The sequence below is a fragment of the Neodothiora populina genome (genome assembly GCF_041146345.1).
Source record: "Neodothiora populina strain CPC 39397 chromosome Unknown canker_contig_15, whole genome shotgun sequence".
In the NCBI taxonomy this organism is placed as follows: domain Eukaryota; kingdom Fungi; phylum Ascomycota; class Dothideomycetes; order Dothideales; family Dothioraceae; genus Neodothiora; species Neodothiora populina.
In genome coordinates this window covers 1,534,621-1,552,531 of record NW_027191413.1, presented here as the reverse complement: position 1 = coordinate 1,552,531, position 17,911 = coordinate 1,534,621, and the positions used below count along the sequence as shown (strand labels likewise).

General features: G+C 52.2%; 7 protein-coding genes across 7 annotated transcripts; 3 read left to right on the top strand and 4 right to left on the bottom strand.

Annotated features, from left to right (window-relative positions):
* Nucleotides 1-3,739: 3,739 nt before the first annotated feature.
* Nucleotides 3,740-4,717, bottom strand: AAFC00_002870 (mitochondrial 37S ribosomal protein uS10m; the record flags this gene model as incomplete). The annotated part of the gene is made up of 3 exons (XM_069342256.1): nucleotides 3,740-4,385; nucleotides 4,455-4,594; nucleotides 4,670-4,717. 3 exons carry the CDS (start codon nucleotides 4,715-4,717, stop codon nucleotides 3,740-3,742), a joined length of 834 nt encoding a protein of 277 aa, XP_069198755.1.
* A 313-nt stretch (nucleotides 4,718-5,030) lies between these two features.
* On the top strand, nucleotides 5,031-6,247 carry AAFC00_002869 (uncharacterized protein; the record flags this gene model as incomplete). Its single annotated transcript, XM_069342255.1, has 5 exons — nucleotides 5,031-5,265; nucleotides 5,337-5,418; nucleotides 5,484-5,628; nucleotides 5,679-6,161; nucleotides 6,215-6,247. 5 exons carry the CDS (start codon nucleotides 5,031-5,033, stop codon nucleotides 6,245-6,247), a joined length of 978 nt encoding a protein of 325 aa, XP_069198754.1.
* A 39-nt stretch (nucleotides 6,248-6,286) lies between these two features.
* AAFC00_002868 (uncharacterized protein) lies at nucleotides 6,287-7,215 on the bottom strand (the record flags this gene model as incomplete). The annotated part of the gene is made up of 2 exons (XM_069342254.1): nucleotides 6,287-6,658; nucleotides 6,883-7,215. The coding sequence occupies 2 exons, from the start codon at nucleotides 7,213-7,215 to the stop codon at nucleotides 6,287-6,289; spliced, it is 705 nt and encodes a 234-aa protein (XP_069198753.1).
* Nucleotides 7,216-7,668: 453 nt separating this feature from the next.
* AAFC00_002867 (uncharacterized protein) lies at nucleotides 7,669-10,617 on the bottom strand (the record flags this gene model as incomplete). Its single annotated transcript, XM_069342251.1, has 1 exon — nucleotides 7,669-10,617. The coding sequence occupies one exon, from the start codon at nucleotides 10,615-10,617 to the stop codon at nucleotides 7,669-7,671; it is 2,949 nt and encodes a 982-aa protein (XP_069198752.1).
* A 1,799-nt stretch (nucleotides 10,618-12,416) lies between these two features.
* Nucleotides 12,417-14,356, bottom strand: AAFC00_002866 (uncharacterized protein; the record flags this gene model as incomplete). Its single annotated transcript, XM_069342250.1, has 3 exons — nucleotides 12,417-12,699; nucleotides 12,758-14,003; nucleotides 14,149-14,356. 3 exons carry the CDS (start codon nucleotides 14,354-14,356, stop codon nucleotides 12,417-12,419), a joined length of 1,737 nt encoding a protein of 578 aa, XP_069198751.1.
* Nucleotides 14,357-14,826: 470 nt separating this feature from the next.
* AAFC00_002865 (uncharacterized protein) lies at nucleotides 14,827-16,464 on the top strand (the record flags this gene model as incomplete). Its single annotated transcript, XM_069342249.1, has 1 exon — nucleotides 14,827-16,464. One exon carries the CDS (start codon nucleotides 14,827-14,829, stop codon nucleotides 16,462-16,464), a length of 1,638 nt encoding a protein of 545 aa, XP_069198750.1.
* Nucleotides 16,465-16,873: 409 nt separating this feature from the next.
* Nucleotides 16,874-17,801, top strand: AAFC00_002864 (uncharacterized protein; the record flags this gene model as incomplete). Its single annotated transcript, XM_069342248.1, has 4 exons — nucleotides 16,874-17,003; nucleotides 17,191-17,330; nucleotides 17,461-17,565; nucleotides 17,679-17,801. The coding sequence occupies 4 exons, from the start codon at nucleotides 16,874-16,876 to the stop codon at nucleotides 17,799-17,801; spliced, it is 498 nt and encodes a 165-aa protein (XP_069198749.1).
* Nucleotides 17,802-17,911: the final 110 nt, after the last annotated feature.

The following is a 17,911-nucleotide window of genomic DNA, read 5'->3' as shown; positions in this document are numbered from 1 at the left end:
AAAGTGTCTTGGGAGCAAGCAGTGTTGGAGCTAGCGCCAAGGCCCCAGAGGAACCCCTCCCCCTCATCTACAGCCCAGAGTAGCCCATAATCTTCATTAGAGATCATCTGCGAAATAGACTCCGTACAGTGCAAAGTATCTCGTACTCGAGTAGGAACCGCCTACCGTAACCTGCACTTTACTCGCTTTACTCTTTGTCCCTGGGGCACTCGGGACGTGCATCATTCTCCCTCAACCCTCATCATCCCCATACCCGAGATCGTGGCATATCAGGCCCGACAGAGATACCGCATTGTGGCTCCGTCTTTTCTCGTGTTATCGTGCTGGCTGACCCTTGACGTCGCAACATGACGCAGCTCAGGTCCAGATCCAATCACGATTAATGTCATCTGCAAGATAATATCGCGGCTCCCGTTTCTTTACCAAGGGTAATTGCGGAGTCCCGCATTTTCCGGTATACATCACACAAGTAAATCGGCTTTCGCGAGCCTGGACTGATTTTCGCAATGCGGGTTCTTTCTACGGGATATACAGTATGTGAGCTCATGACAACAGGCCCGGGTGCAACCAAGCTTGAATAATCTTATCCTCGGTATAGATATCGTGCCCACGTCCGCTGTCTCCATGTGGCCGGAGAGAACAGGGGAACTCACACAAGTGCACTTTCTTCCGGCTGAGCGGGTCGGATATGCCGTACAAGTATACTGTAGTTCCGATCGTTATCAGCGTCCCTCATCGAGAGACACGAGCTTGCATTACGGCTGGATTCGTACGACTGTAGACGTGACTGACATCACGCACCGTACCGCGCAGTAAACATCCGTAAAGTAGACAGGGCAAAAAATATCAAGGAAAATCAAAAGCAGCACTGCGAACATACGGCCTATCCCATGGCTCGCTAACCGCTTAGTCTGCCGTTCAAATGATGGTAGTGGGGCGGGGGGTATCAATCAATCTCGTCAAGCATTATACTGGTTCCTCTCCTCCTCCCTCTCCCCTTCCTCCACGCGGAATTGATGCGTCGAATCACCGCCCATGGATGGGTCGGTCATCCTCTGTCCTGGAGGATACATCTGTCCGTTCGCATGAGCTTGCCGTGTGTCGAGTATCACGGAGTCATAGGTACTCACCGGCTGCTGAGGTAGTGCGTATTGATACATACTGGCATCAAACATGCCGGGTTGAGCGTAGCCTTGTTGAGGCGCAGGTGGAGGATACATGCCTGCTTGTGTCGCGTATTGCTCCGGAGGCATGTGCTGGCCCATGGCAGTGAAATCGGGTGCGCTCATCTGATGCGTCTGATCTTGTGGTGCCGAAGTTTGTGCTCCCACGACATTGCCGCCTGCATTCGGAGGCTGACTTTCTGGCACAGTGTATGACGCCGAAGGAGCAAAGTCCTGTCTGCGCTTGTGCTGAGGTGTCGCATCCTCACGAGGAACGATATCGATCAAGAAGTCGAACATATCACTTTTAGCAAGGGCGCTCGCAATGTCGCTGCGCTGCAGAGTGCGTCTCTTATTCTCCTCTGCGTGGATCCATGCGCGCATGGTCAACTCCGTGATGAAGATGTCGCAACCTTTGGCGAAGAGAATGGGAGCTTCCGCTGATATCATCTTGACTTCGGGATCGGCCTTCATGACCTTCTTGATGCGTGCAAGCGGGAGTTGGTGGATCTTGTAGTCATGGTCTTCCGTCTCAAGTTTGGTGACCTGGTTCTGCCAGTATGTGTTCAGGATGTCGCGATAGTTTCCCGAGAGACCTTGTGAGACCTGTTCACTTGTCAGCTGCGCCTTCGTTGGGTAACGAAATGTAAGGGTGCAGGCTACTGACGTTTGACCACAAACCGGTAAAAGTCTCTGGTGGAGGTGCCTGGCCATGTCCCGCGATCTGTCGATCCTGTCAGTCGCGTCTACTATAAGAACATGAACCTCGTAGACCTCACGTTGCTGCTTGCACCTGTGATGAAGAAGTTAGCAAAATATCTATTCAGCGCCAGAAACTCGGCGGCATTCTCATACCATAGTGACCACCCTGCTTCTCGTCATACTCGATACTGTCTTGGCCGTCGTAGCGCTTGGGTGCGGTCTGAGGCGCGTTCGCGGCTTGCATCGTGTTGTATCCCGACACGTTCATGATGATCTGCCGAAGAAGTGCGATAGTCGAGCTACCTTAATCAAAAAGAAGATGGGAGTACCCGTGGACGGCGAACGGGTCCCCAATAGCTGTTTCTTTTGTGGTTCGGTCAAGCTGAATACGGGCATCAGCATCAGCAGTGAGGCTCTTCATAATTCAGAGGATGCGGCATCAACGCGACGAATACGCAAAGAAGCGTCACGGGCATCGAGGCGAGCGTCAAGCTCCCTCTCTCTGTCTCGCGCGCGCATGGTGTCGAGTCTGATGTAGAAAACACACGCGGATGAGGGGGCTTCGAGCAAAGAGAAATCATGTGTTTACCTGTTGGTTTTCCGAGTACTTTACTATCCACCGCTGCTGCCAATCAGGTCCTGGCACCGAGGTGGAAGTGGATTGGCTGCTAGATGGATTGGTGCGCGGACCAAGCTTGACGTTACTGGCCGGATGGAGCTCTGGGGCTAAGGTTCCGGAGGGATCCCTGGGCCGCACTAAAATGCTTCTGCCGTCGATCCAGACAGAGGGGAGTCTTGCTATTGGTATGTGAGGGATGGGAGAACCGGCGCTCTGTTCTACTGTGGCACTATCAGCAGCCAAAAGAACCGTTGGTCACTCGAGCAGTGACTTTCGAGAGATCCGGACTATTTTGTTAAGAGATAAAGAAAGAGGAGAGGAGGAGCAGTAGTTCGGGAGCGGGCAGCGGTTGGTTCGGTTAAGATGGTGATGCTGACCCTATAACCTCCATCCTTCCCATCCATCTAGTGCCTTCCCTCGCCCTCGCTTTTGATACACTGCCAAGATCCCCACGTGACGTGACGGGAAATGGTAAATTACCCTGACCACGGTACAGGAATATGCGCCACCTTACAGCAGCCCGAGACCAGCTATACTTGTAAGGTGACGATGATGATTATGATGATGGTGGTGGTGATGAACAGCGCATAAACTAGGGCATAACGCATCACAGAGCGCCTTGATTTGGAGATATAGAGGTACAAATCCTTGACAGCGCGCTTGCTGGCTCAGTCACAGCCTCCCTGTGCATGGGTGCGTGTTTCTGGCAGCGACACAGGACGTCATACTTGTTGTTCATGCTGACTTAATGTACGCTCTTTCCTGGGTCAACCTAGTTGTGTATCACAAAGGGCATGCTGCCCCCGTTTTCAGGACAGTGTGGTGCCATGTAGAAAATGCAAGCCGGTTGGGTGTCAAGTATATGTGTTGTGTGTGTGCCTCAGAGGCGCATACCGTCGATTCAAGGCAACCACCTAAGCCTCCAATTCGTATCGGGCTGCTGTCTACTCGTCTCACCTCACCTCACCTTCACACTGACTGCGCATCTTTCTCGGCCTTGTATTTTCACGATTGTCTGTGAGCCTTTGTACGCATGCATTGTGAGTCTTGTGCGATTACCGCTCCCTCCTGTGATCAGTCGGTGCGCAGGCATGTCCTGCCCTTCGCTTCGTCTCATCTCAGGACTGCAGTAGATAGCGCCCTCGGTGAGGCTGCTTCATGGTAAATGCTTTCGATCAGGTGCCCCCCTGTATCCCAGAGCGCGACCTATCTGATGTATATATTTACAAGGCCTCGAAGCCGCTGCCTTTTTTGTTTACACTGACCTGACGCCAAGCGGAGCCATGCTGCCGGAGGCATCCTTGAAGACCTCGTCGTTCATCAGGGCTTCGATGTCCTTCTCGCCTGCGAGACCCCCTCTCTTTCCAAACAGACTCAGTCTCTTGTTGATGGTCTCCTTGAGCTTGTCTGCTTGTTCGTCCATGTCCTTCGCGACATCCAACGGAGAGTATTCCCACACGTTCGCCTTCATACCGACACCGTAGTAGGCATACTTTTGCAGAAACCCTAGCCAGATCTGAACAACCTCCGGGTGACCGTCTTGGATCTGAATCAATCGTCGCATGGTGATACGTTCGAAGTTCTCCTGGCTCTTCTTGTGCACGAAGTTGGAGCGCGGCACAGTCCAACGCTCGGTGATTCGAGGAAGCGGAACGGGGCCCTTTGCCGGGAGATTGAGGTAGTAGGCGGCACGGAGGGCGAAGTCGGCGAAGAATTCGAGGTTGCGCACACTGTATGAGCGGAGCTGTAGGTCGGCGGATGGCACGCCGTAGGTGGGCGTTCGTTTTAAAGGCTTGAGATAGTTGAGCTGCACCGATCGTGGCAATCGTAGGCCGTTGAGCTCGCGCTGGATCTCTGGAGGAAAGGAAGGCTCGCGAGCCGGGAGGGTCACGCCTCGGGCTCTGCAATTCGTCAGTGACTGTAGACGACACCGCTTCGCATGCACATAGTCTGGGCTGGGTTGTCCTCACTCTTCGACTGCGTCGCCCATGAAGTCGTCAAAGTCGGTGGCAACATCTCTCTGATGCTCGAACGAAACCGGCGGGTCCGCGTGCCATGGCTGCCGTGATTGATATACACTTCGACTCTGAATAACTTTCGGAGGTGCGACCTGTGCGTGCGGCTTTGAATTAGATGAATTTCCTTGGATGCAGACGCTGTGATTTTAGACAAGGAGAAGACTCACCTTCAGCCTCTTCGCTAAGCCGAATGACGATTTGAAATATGATGCCATCCTTGTGTTTGGCGCGGGAGATGTTCTTTTGCAAGACAGGACACCACAAGTACAAGAAAGCGCTCGGGTCAAAATTCCATAGACGACTCCAAAGAGAGAGACAGAGAGAGGTTGCCGTATCTGGCGTCGCCGGCTTGGCAACGACCATAATCTGAGGTACAGTACAGTAGTACAATCAGGTAGGGCATCTACGGTAACTGTATCATAGTCGACTCCCATTTCAACTTCATTCGCAACCCCTCTTATTCACGACAATAGCAAAGTTTGTGAGAGGTCGATTCTTGGTATACACGTCTTGCTGACCTTCTACATCATGGCTGCCGTGACCGAGCAGGAGCAGCAAAGTGGCCATAACCCTGGATCGCCGGTCTTCAAGCAGGCCACTGAATCTGCCGCTTTCATTCGCTCAAAGCTGCCTCGGGTACTACATACTCCTCGAGTGGCCATAGTCTGCGGATCTGGACTCGGTGGCATTGCTAGCACTATCAACCAGGATGTCTCGGTCGAGATCGCTTATTCCGGTATTCCAAACTTCCCAAAGACAACCGGTAAGACTGGCAGAAAAATCACATTCGAGAACAGTGAACTTGAATAACTCACGCTGAAATTACATGTACAGTCCAGGGACATGCTGGCAAACTTGTTGCGGCATTCATGGGAGATTCGAAGGTGCCAGTTCTATTGTTGGTGGGAAGAGCACAGTTAGTTTCCCAACATATGCAACGTGATATTCGGTCTTCAGCTGCTCATTCATGTCTCTTTCAAGTTTCTACGAAGGTCATGCTATGGAAATGGTATCGTTTGCAACACGAGTGTGCAAAGTCATGGGCGTCGAGACCATGCTCATGACCAATGCTGCCGGGGGTCTAAACCCAGATTATCGCGTTGGTGATATTGTTGTCCTCAACGACGTTAGACGCCCTTCTCCTATGCCTGTAGACGTATGCTGACGTCTACTAAGCACTTGAATCTCGCCGGATTAGTAGGTTTCCATCCTCTTAGAGGCCCCAATGCTGAGGACTTTGGCGTACGTTTTCCTCCACTATCAGACGCCTACGACCTTGGCTTGCGGCAAAAGGCCTACCAAGTGTGGCAGCAGATCAAGCCAAGCGGAAGTGGACGTCGTGTCCACGAAGGTGTCTATGCTTTCGTGGCCGGTCCAACTTACGAGACGCGGGCAGAGTGCAGGCTTCTACACACTCTCGGCGCCGACGTTGTTGGCATGTCGACTGTCCCTGAGATTGTCGTTGCCCGTCACTGCGGGATGAAAATCCTGGCTTTCAGCTTGGTGACCAATCAGGCTGTGCTGCAGCCAGTACCTCGTGGAGATGATGCTGCCTTGAGCAGCATGACGCCAGCGGAGCTTGAAGCGTATCTGAGCAAAGGCAAAGCAAACCATGAGGAGGTCCTCGAGGCTGGCCAGGAAGCCGCCGTGGACATGCAGGTATGTGATAGATGTATACCACAGGTCACCAGCACTATGCTTACTCTTTGCAGAATCTTGTAAAACAGATCGTCTCGACACTATAGAAGCAGTTTGCAACATAGCATCAATGACATCGGCGGTGTTCATCTCTTGTGTCGTTTTTCTTGGACGGACTTGTAATAGGCCTTCTTTCCACTTGTCTTACCGACTTGTACATCACCGTACTTCTTCTTGAAGCGACCAGTAGCCTGCTCACCAGCAAGAACCTCTTCAACAAAGGTTTGCTTACGGTCCTTGTTGGAAAGTCTAGCACTGAAGTACTCGGTGGGACCCTCGACGATAGTGCCAACTTGAGAGTACTCTGGCGGCTTGAGCTTGCCATTTTCTTTCTTGTAGTGCCTGTGAGGGTCAAGCACGTTACGCATCTTGAGAAGCTGCAGATCTCGCTTGAGCTCAGGAGTCAAGTCGGTACGTGGCAGGTTGTACCACTGTTCACCAGCGGTAGCCTTCTTGTTCTGTGCGAGTACTTGTCAGTAAATAGCCATACAACAAGTTCAAGATATCAAAAGAAGATAGATGATAAAGTGTGCCGTCAGAGTAACTATGATTATAGAAAGATCATTTTTGCAGAAAGGCAACCAAGACGGAGCCCGGACTCTGCTCAACAAAAAGATTGGGAATATTTTCCTCATAGGCAATCGTATAGTATAGAAGAAAGAAGAAGGGAATGATATCGTACCTCTGCTTTTCTCTGCTTCACCAACACCGGATCTTCCACTTTCCGCACACGGTTCGCAAGCACGCGATCCTTCTCCTGAAGCAAGCGTGACGAGTCGACATGTGCAACAACTCCCGTAGTTGAGACATAGGGCTGTGCAATGAGACCGGTATCGAGCTTAGGGAAAGAAAAGTTCGTCCTGTCACCATCGTCTTTCTCATCATCAACCAGCTTCAAGCCAGCGCTTTCCCGTTTGCGATTTGCAGCGCGAGCGAGCATCTGCTGCATCTGCTCGTCACTGAGGTCATCATCAACATCTTCATGATGTGATGCGACGGCTATTGTGTCTACCATGATGGACATGGGTGGAGGAAGAAGAAAGTCTTCGAGGTGGACGACGCGCAAGGAACTTTTTCTAGAGGTAGAATACTAGTGGTCCAAGCTTTATTGGTCCAAGCGTTGGTCAATATTCTCATCGCTTTATACAGGCTAAAATACGCATTTGCTGAACCACCGCATAATCACAGTATATGACCTTCACCATAATTATAAGAATTATCTCGCTATCTTTGCGAATTACTTGGGAGTAGGGTGATGAGAACAGACATAAATCCTCGAACATTACTCCATACTAGATAACTATAAACAAAATGTCATACAATTAATGCGCCTGTAATCGGCACTATCATTTGATATCTACTGACTGAGACAAAAGAAATCAATTGGTATCGGTTCTCGAGCGTGCCACATTCCATCATTCCATGATTCCATCTACCTGGCTTTACTTCGTTCTCATAAGCGTTACCATTACTGGTTGGTATCATCTTCGAAGAAAGAAAGAATGGCCTTGACACCACCGGGTCCCAAGCCATGAGGAGGGTAACAGATGTACACCGGATCCTCCTGTGCGCCAAGCTTCTCTCTGAACTCACTCTTGTTGGTGAGCTTGAGCTCAGTCGCGATGGCGTGGTAAGCCTTGCTGAGCACCTTGATTCGGGTACCCTTGAGGTTGTGACCGGGGTTGAGCTTGCTCGTAGCACCACCGCCGAAGGTGACAGAAGTTGCGCCACTAGCAGCAGCCTCCTTGAGGGCGTGCATGACAAGGAATTCAATTGCGCCGGATGGTGCTCCCGGAAAGTCAAGAGAGAACTTGACTTGCCAGCCATGATCAGGCGACAGCTGTGCCATGATGACCAAACCAGCAATGTTGCCTTCTTTGTCCACGGAATAATGGTACTTGCGGTGGGCAACATCTTGCCACGGGTGGATGTTGGTCAGATGGACCTGCTTGCCCTTACGGTTGGCCAACCAATCCTTGATACGCTGGTCGATCTTTTCCTTCACGGGTGCTGGCACAGGGCCACCGAGAGGGATATCATGGATCTTGACGCCTTCCTTCTCAGCGTGACGGATCTTGCGCTGGATGTCGTGATCGTGTACAGCTGGGTTGTTGCCCGGATCTAGGCGTTGCTCAGCAGCCACCGAGAAGGTCCTCCAGTCGAGCTTAGATGCAAGAACTTCCTCAGCATCCGCACCGCACAGAAGCCAGAGAGGCTTCAAATTCCTCTCCTTCTTGATGTAGCGGAGATAACCGCTGATGATCTTGGTGTACTGAGAAACGTGGCACAGCGGGTCGCCAACAGTGATGGCATATCCTTGATGGGGAACGAAGCCAACAGCAGCGCCGGTGAGTTCGTCACGCCAGATCTCTGTGCGTGGCTCAAGCCATGAGGTGTTTGAGGCATCTCCATAGTTGGCAATAAGCATCTCGACCGGTGGAAGATCCATGCCGGCGGCTGCCCTGTCCTTGCCTTCCCATGCGGGGTGCATGGTGCTTGCTTCGGGATGTCTCAGCTGCTTGATAACAGGCTTGGCTGGAAGGGACTTCGGGTCGCGAGGATACAAGGTGGCGTGTCTGATATCTCCGAGTTGCAGGAAGAGCATGAGCATTCTCTCCAAGCCAATACCACCACCTCCGTGAGGAGGAGCAGCCCACTCGAATCCTTGCATGTACTCTTCCATGACGCTGGGATCCACCTTCATGCGCTCCATCTTCTCCCTGAGCATGGTAGCGTCATGGATACGTTGGCCACCGGACAAGATCTCCTGCCCTCTGAGGAAAATATCGAAGGAGTTGGTGTATCGCGCGTCGTTGGGGTCCTCCATTGCGTAGAACGGTCGGGCACCAGTAGGAAATTTGTCCAGGACATAGTAATCAGCGTTGTACTTCTCCTTGACAACTGCTCCGAGATGGATTTCATCTCTAGTGCCGAGGTCCTCATCGTCAGGGAGTAAATCTCCGTTCTCTTTTCTCCATCCTGACTCGTTCAACATTGCGATAGCCTCCTTGAAAGGAATGACTGGTGTGACGTCTGCGATGACAAGGTCTTCGTGAGGAAATTGGCGCTTGACAACATCGACCTCGTGGCGGCATCGTTCGTAGACTCCCTTGAAGATGTACTTGAACAGATTGTCAAGTGTGCGCAATACTTCATGGTAGTGCTCGTCGATAGCCATTTCCAGATCCAGACCAGTGTACTCGGTCATGTGTCTATGAGTGTTGCTGTTCTCCGCACGGAAAACGGCACCGACCTCGAAGACTTTCCTGAAGTCAGCCGCGATGGACATTTGCTTCGCCAGCTGAGGAGACTGGGCGAGGAATGCCGGTCTGCCAAAGTAGTCTACCTTGAACACACTGGCGCCAGACTCAGTAGCACCACCCTGAAGCTTGGGGGTGTGGATCTCAATAAAGTCCTGCTTGAGCAAGAACTCACGGAAGAGTGTGGAGACGACCGATTGAACACGGAAGATGCTTTGAGAAGTTGTGGTTCGCAAATCAATAATGCGGTTGCTCAATCTCGCACGATCTGAGACGAAGTGGCGAGTGTGCTGAGATGCCTCGGACTCCTCCTTGGTGACCTCAGCTTCGCCGACACTGAACGGAAGAGGCTCAGTAGGGGATCCCTCGGCATGCAACTCAAGGATGGCGATCTCAAGGTTGTGGATAGAAGCGCCAATGATCTCGCCCTGCTTGGACTTGGGTTCCTGGAGGGCACCTCTCACTCGGACGACAGTCTCGAGGTGGAGATGCTCGGCCCAGTAGACCATGTGAGGGGAGATCAAATCGTTCTTGTGAATAACACCCTGGATGGTGACCGTCTGCTGGCGAAGCTCAATAAAGACGAGATGGGCACTGATCTTACGGATGTTGTGGACTCGGGCTCTGAATGTGACGAGCTGACCGATGTGCTCTGGTGTCAGCGCACGGAGATCAACGCGGATCTCGTTTGGTGGCGCTGCCAGAGAGTAGTTGTTGATGGGCAGAACTCCGTACTTGGTCTTCATCTCATCTGTCTCGCCAATAGCGGCGCGGGCCTCAGCCTCAAGCTTGCGTTGGCGGTCGGCCTCGGCGCGAGCCTCGGCCTCCTTCCTGTGCGCTTCTTTCTGAATGATCTTCTCGGTCTTGTTCTGCTGACCCTTGCTCATGGGATCGCCATCGCGGTTCAGCGGGAGGTCGCTGTCTGAAGACGAGCTTCTCCTAAGCCTTTGGCGGAAGGCGCCCAGAGGGCTGTGGGTTGGACGATGGTGGTCGACAGATGTCGAGGCTCGCGGCGAACGGAAGCGGTCGAGGGAACCACGCGAGCCATTGGCATTGTCGAAGCTATGCCGGACCGGAGTGCTGGCCTCGGTGTCACTGCCCGGGTTGCTGCTCGACGGCGTGCCGTGGAGAGTCAACTTGTGCAATGCCTTCTTCATGGCGGGCGCAGACACTGTGTCACGATGATCAAGTCAGCCATGCTGTACAGAGTCGAGGAACGGTCCAAAATAGTGGGTAAGCTTACGGGGGTGAAGGGCGTCTTGGGCGTGTCTGCCTTGGGCGGACACTTGCTACGGTGGGGCTGTGGCAAGGACAGCGGCGCCGATGGTGGAGGTGAGACTTGATAAGAAAGAAAAAGTCTCTACGATGGAGAGGAGGGTATGTGGCAAGATGGAAAAGAAAGCAAAGTCAGATCTGACGGAGCTCTCAGGGAACAATTGTCGCTGAAGAATTGGGGGTCCGTGGAGGATAGAACCGTTGCGGGCAGGTAAGGTAGGGTAAACCCACCTCAGCGAGAAAGTGAGAAATGCGGGAGGCAGGCAGGACGTGGGTGTGACGCAACCGCCTAAACTGAACTTGAACTGCGACTCAGCGACCCAGCGACTCAGCGACTCCCACCTTGCGCTAGTTGCTACACCCCTCTAATCTGCCTCATCTGCATCGCAAATGTCGTGCACGAGCCCATCATTGCCCTGCCAAGTGCGCACTGCTTATTCCACCGGAGCTTGTTTCGACCCTTCCGTCAAGTCATCGCCCTATCTCCAGAGCCTACTTGTACTTGCACAGAGGCTCACTGCTAATTTAAATGATTCGTTGGTGCACTAGATTACGGTACGTGGTACAGCAACGTACCTCTAGGCACCCTACCAATCCTGGAGCCGCTTACTTTATTGCACTGTACTTGTAAGTACAACACGGTAGGTACTCGGTGGAATCTCACTAGATATGACTTGTGCTGTCCAGTCGAACTTCTCCCGTGTCAACGAGCACTTTTTGTCGCGCAGTGAGCCGGTAATGTCATACGCATGGGTCTTATTCTCGTCAACTAGTAGCGATCAGGCCTCAATGGAAAGCCACTCCACCGGATCTCACCGGAACGTAGTAGATTTGTACCTCGTCCGGTACATTCATGGTCCAGTTGTGAGAAAGAACCGCTGAGGCTAGAGCCATAACGTTCTGTCCATTGCTGGTTGGCGCACTACCGGGCGGCCTGGAAGCATGTACAATACGATATCGTGTCGAGCTCACTCACATGACAATTCTGTTGCCTTCAAGGTACTTTTCTCTCTCTTGTCCTCTGTTAAGTGTTACCAGTGCTACCGGCTTTACTTTTTCCCAGCTTCGGCGGCAGTTCTCGCATGCGGCCAACGTCATTCGGACTTTGGTCGGCCGCCAACGCTCAATCATCAACACCTTACTATACATGGATTGTCCCAGTCCAGTCCGGTGACCATCAAATTTTCTCTGTGGTAGGCTATTGCGGAAGACACGCACAAACAACCATGGCACCAGTGTGGATGTGATAGCAGGTGCAATATTTCCGGTGACAAGGTCTGATCGAATGCGGAAAGAGCTCAGGACAGGCTTGCTTTGTTTTAAACGGTGAGCCGAGGTCGAAGGCATGTGGTTTTATGGAAACTTCGGTCATCATAAACACGAGGGTGTCGATCACTACCTAGGTGTACATGTATGGAGATGCTTGCGAACAGTAATATAAAGACACTGCAAGTGTTATGGAAGTTCGATCCCGCTTGATCCTGTCGTTTTTGCACGATAACAATATTTACTGGCAGCCAGCTGAAAAAAGGCGTAAACTCATCTCCATTCTTTTTGGTTAACCCGCTATAAAGCAAACACATGTCTACAAGCATCCAGGTACCTGCAAACGCCAATCGTGAGCGACGCCTCTACTTTCATCGGACACCCTGCTCGACATGCACTCATATCTCTGCAATATCTACTCGTCAAGGCCCTCCTCGGCGACCATGCCAAGCTCCTCGGCTTCCTCGAAGGTGTCGAGAGGGACATTGTAGAGGCGGATGGTAGGCTTGTTGGGGTCCTTGACCATAACGTACTTGCCATCAGGCTCCTTCATGACCATGTCGACGAATGTTCTGACAATGGCCCAGCCGTTGTTGAGGTTGAGGTTCATCTGGGCGGCGAACTCGCGAGGTTTGTAGCCCAATACACCCAAGATGACATGATCGTTGGCAGACTTGGGGTTGACACGAGAGACAAAACTATCAAGCGGTTAGCAGGTTTGTTTCCCAGCACTATCTTTTGTATAATTCGACTTACCCGAGCTTCATCTGGTCAGCCTTGGCCAAGATGGCTTGCGTGGTCCAGCGAGCGAGCTTGCAGCTGTTGTTCTTCATCTCAGTTGCAAGAACGGCACCACGCTGACTGGCGAGCTTGGCTCTCCAGTCAAGCGCGCCACCGCTGCCCTGAGCCTTGTTGTCGAACTCGTTGAGGGCCTTGATGACCATCATCTGGTCCTCGCCGCTGATGCTGTTTTTGACAACGGCATCGATCTCAGTACGGACGATGATGTGAAGGGGCTCAGCATCGGCTTCGAGGGAAAGATCGAAGCGGCGGTACTTGTAAGCCTTAGATGCCGGCGGGTCAGTCTCCTCAGCGGCGTTGTAGAAGGGGTGCTCGTTAGGCATGTCAATCTTCTGGGTCTCGGACTCCTGAACAGTCTGGATAGGGAAGACGTGGTTGATGTGGGTGGCCTCCTCCATGAGGGGACCGACACTGTTGATGGTATCCTTGCCCTCGGAGGTTTCCATAGGGGCGTCAGCAGCGTTCTCGTTGACGGTGACTCTGTCAATGTTGGAGCCTTCACGCTTGTCGATGAAAACCTTGTTGCCTTGTCTCGTGATGATCAGATCCCAGGAGTAGACAGAGCGGGGGGCGCACATGAGCATGGACAGAATGTTGTCAGTGGTGAAGATAGAAGCCTCGTCGCGGTCTGCAAGGTCCTGAATAATGGGATCCAGAGAAGTGGTGACGTTGTATGCAGCGCGCTCGACAACGTTGAGCTTCTTGAAAGATGTGGGCGCACCGGGCTGCTTGTCGTAGCTGCGGTCGTAGTAGTAGAGGAAGCCGTAGCTGTCGAGGTCCTCGCCATCTCCGGTATCCAGGTTGAGCTTGACCAGACGGCTGAAGTCGATCTCCTCGAGCAACTTCCAGGTGTCCTTGGGCTGGACTGAAGCCTCTCTGGTGCGCTGGGGCTTGTCGTAATCTCTCCAGCCGAACCTTCGTCCACCGGGACCGCCACCGCGACCGCCACGGGGGTTGTTGTTGTATTGCTGCTGTCCACCTCTTCCGCCAACACGCTGGAAGGTACCACCGCGAGCACCACGTTGAGCCTGGCCGCCGCGGGCTCCTCCACGTCCACGGAAGATAGCGCTGCCGCCACGTCCGAAGCCACGGGTGCGTGTCGAAGTTCGCGAGTTGTCGACAACGGAGAAGGTGTTCTCCTCGTTCATGCCCTCAGCACTGAAAATACCCTGGAGACCAGCGCCAGCGCCATATGGTTGATCTGGTGAGATTCGTCAGCATGCGCCCCTACGAATAAGAAAATTGTGCATGGCTAAGTGCAAGGCAGTAGAATTGGAAACGCTGTGCGCTTTGCATGCATTTGATCCATCCCCGCGCGGCGCAACCTGGCAAGAAGGGATCTTTACCTCTGAAGTTCCTGTTGTATTGTTGTCTGCCGCCTCTTTCTTGACCCTTGCCATCGGCAGTCCAGTCGGCCATGCGACCGAGCTTGTCACCCTTGGAAAACGGAGCGAAAGGAAGGCCATCGCGGATGGTCTCAGTGGTGACAGGAGGACCCCATGAGTCGGTCGCAGGTAGCGCCTGGACGAGATCCAACAAAGATGCGGGCGCCATATTGAGAGATGTGGAATGAGACTTTCGAGGGGGAAAGACTCTGTGACAGCGGTATAGACGTCGGAGACAATAATTGCTGTATCTACAATATCTTCAAATCCGCCCACCGAAAGTGGAGCGCCAAGATTTTCGGAGCCTTTCTTCGCTTGAAACGGGCTTAGCGCCTTTCTTTTTATACAGTAGTACCTCAAGGTACTTTGTCTTGCCACTGCTACAGCAAACATCCCGTGTCTATACTACCAATATAATTGAAATACACTTCACTATAATTCCTGTGTATATGCAGATTCTAGCACTGACTTTTCGTGTTGGAGTTTCTTGATTGCAGTTCTGCAAAACACTTACTATATACGACACTTCAATCGCAGCTCATTGGACATCATTTCAAGAGCATCAACTGTGCTCACTCCCACGCTATATAATGGACATTGAGATAAATGATTCCTGGAGACAGTTTTTGGATTTCGTGGATGGAGCTCCTTGTCCACACTACGGCTCCAAGTTCCAAGAGGGACGATGATCGATACAAGCGGCAGGCCCACGCCTTTTCTACTTTTGCTGCTATAGAGACAACATCTTGGCAGTCCGAGATCAGTACCACATCTCATGCAGACGAGGTTCCGCCATTGGGTACAAGCTTGAACCATTGTGAAATTGGTGTAGACAATCGTGTTTCGCCCCCGGTCTTCCTGGATGATACTCAACTCGCGCGGACCGCTTTGGAATCTCAACTTGTCACTTCTTCCTTAGGACCTATATACAGCATCGTTGGCGTTAACTCGGAGTCTCCGCAAGATGCACATTCAGGAGGCGGATCTATACGTACACCAGCGTCATGCACGAGATTGATCCTAGACCCTGTGCGATCGTCTTCTTCGCCGTGTGAGCAAAACTCACCTTCTGAGATGCAGACTGCGTCGATCCCTTCAAAGATTCCTGCACAGGCGAATCTGTCACATCTGGAATCCACGACAGAAGAGGAGGCGATTACGCCGTCATCTTCAGCTCATGCCGAGTATGCCGTCGCTTCCTCGTTGAATCCTGGAAATCGGCGACAACCCACTTCACTGTTGGGGGCCAGACAGAGTTCCTCGCCAGCCGACATTCCGTCTCAACTACCGAGCACGTACTCGCTGAGTGACACCAACTCCAGATGTTCTCCACCATTTCATGACCATCGGCTGTCTTCGCCGGTGAACCGTACTCCGTCCACCCCTTCTAGGATAATCCGCCAAGTAGCCTCAAGTGTCAGCTCGCTCCCCAACCAAACCCTACATGACAGCACTGCCCTGCCTCCATATTCTGGTACATCTTCGCGTGCAGATCCCGGCCCGGCGCGGACAAGACCAGAAAATCACTCATTCACGACTCTAGAGACGAAAGTCTCACCACATGCACCAAACACAAGTCATGCAGATGCCAATGTCAATGCAGCGGATGCAGAGAGCAACCATGAGCTTTCAGTGGCAAACAGAAGACGTCAAAGCATGCAACACTTATGCCCTAAATTGAACATTACCGAATCAGTGATTGCAATGCCTCCTCCGCCGCGCCCAGTGACCAAGGATCGACCTTCTCTACGTATGCCAGTCACTCCAGCGAAGCCTGGTGGATTGGAAGATATTGAGAAACTACCTATCTCTATTCATCCACCTCCGCCTCCAACATCTGACGAGACATTCACGTCCCATGTAACGCCGGCGCTGCACGCTTTGCGGAGCAACTCTGCAATTTCTGATCGTTATAAGCCAAAGCATGTTGTAAGGGTACCGCGCCAGTCGGAGCGAGGTTACTGGTTACTCGATGCGAGCACCTGGTCGGTTGGTCTACAGCTTCAATTCTGGCGTTTCTTAATTCGACATGTGGGCACTGGGAAGTCGGGGTGGGGCGTGTGGTGCACGAGGGATGTGGACAATGGTATGTGCGTAGACACCATGCGAGACAAATCAGCATCCACAAGTCCAGGATTGGGTCAGATCAAGATCTTCTGTTGGGGTGAGGTCGTGCAGCATGTCTACTTGATGTTATACGTGGCTAGCAAGAGCAAAGTCCGTAGAGTAGCTCCTGTCTGGATAGACGACGAAGAGCAAGTGGTTATCCAAATGTAATGACGGCGGTTTATCTCCTCCACTTTCAACCTCGTCTTGAACAATGACACATTGTAAGCCTACATTATATTTTCACCGAGCACTGGAGCTGTATTTGACGTTGATACTATATATCTATGATGGAGCCGCAAGTCTGGAGATTCATTTCAAGCAATGCGTGCCCGACCAGACGGAACCATCGATTGTGGATCAGATTGAGATAAAATTGAACACGTAGGACAGGGTCGCCATCCACCACCGCCAAGCACATTCCCAAAGCGTAAGGTACAAGTAGGAAGCGGCGGACATCGCCTATCTCAACATCCCATCATAAAGTAAATGATCAAGACAGCTGTATTACTTTCTACCATAACCGATCTTCCCTTTGACTACCTGTCTTCACTTCATACTTTCTCCTCAAGATCAGACAATGGCAGACTCTTCCACGCCTTCAAAGCCCACCCATGCTCGCCATGACACCGCTTTGATCCACGGACTCTCGACTTCTGAGGTCGATGCACTGTCCTCGGCCGCTGCCGAGGCCAAGGCCAAGGCATACTGTACGTGTTTACCGTCTCGTATATCTACTGTTGTTCGTTCAATTACGGGTTCCCGCACCAAGGAGAATGGAAGAGGATTAGATCTCCTATGGCTGGAATGCCTGCGGTTTGAGTTGATGGCAAGGCAGCGCGTTATCCGCGCGGACTCTTTGTCGTGAAATTGGTTCTGATGACGAGTACGCTACAGGCCCATACAGCAAGTTCCAAGTCGGCGCCGCGCTGTTGACTCGAACCGGCGAGGTCATTCACGGTGCAAACGTGGAGAACGCGGCATACCCAGTAGGCACATGTGCTGAGCGAGTGGCGCTGGCCACCGCTGTTGTCAACGTATGTGTTTGCTTCTTCAAAAGATGTTTCCTGCCTGAGCTATGGTTGTCAATCAAGGCATTGAACCTCACGAGCACTTGATACGCGACTTGTCCCTTCACTGGTCCACCGCAGCTGACGAGCCATACAGGGACACAAGAGAGGCGACTTCAAGGCACTTGCGGTAGCGACGAACATCAGCCCGCCAGCGAGTCCGTGTGGCATGTGCAGACAGTTCATCAGAGAGTTCTGCGAGGTAAGCATATTGTCCCCCATTCTTTCCCTCCTTCTGTTTGGCCTCGTGGTTTTATGGTCTCATCCATGGCACGTGATCAATACTCGGCATTTCGCTGACGAGAAGACTTGTAGTCACATATGCCGGTTTTGATGTACGACAGCGAAGGCAAGTATACTTCGATGACTGTTGAACAGCTGCTGCCCATGAGCTTTGGCCCCGAGTCTTTATTGCCTCCGGATGACGTCCCGAAGTAAATGTCATACAGTGGTTCGGTAATTCCGTCAAGTACACTTTGATGTCGCGCACCTACCTGTAAGGTCATATCCGGAGAACGTAGACAACGGGGCTGTTGTATAGTCAAGAT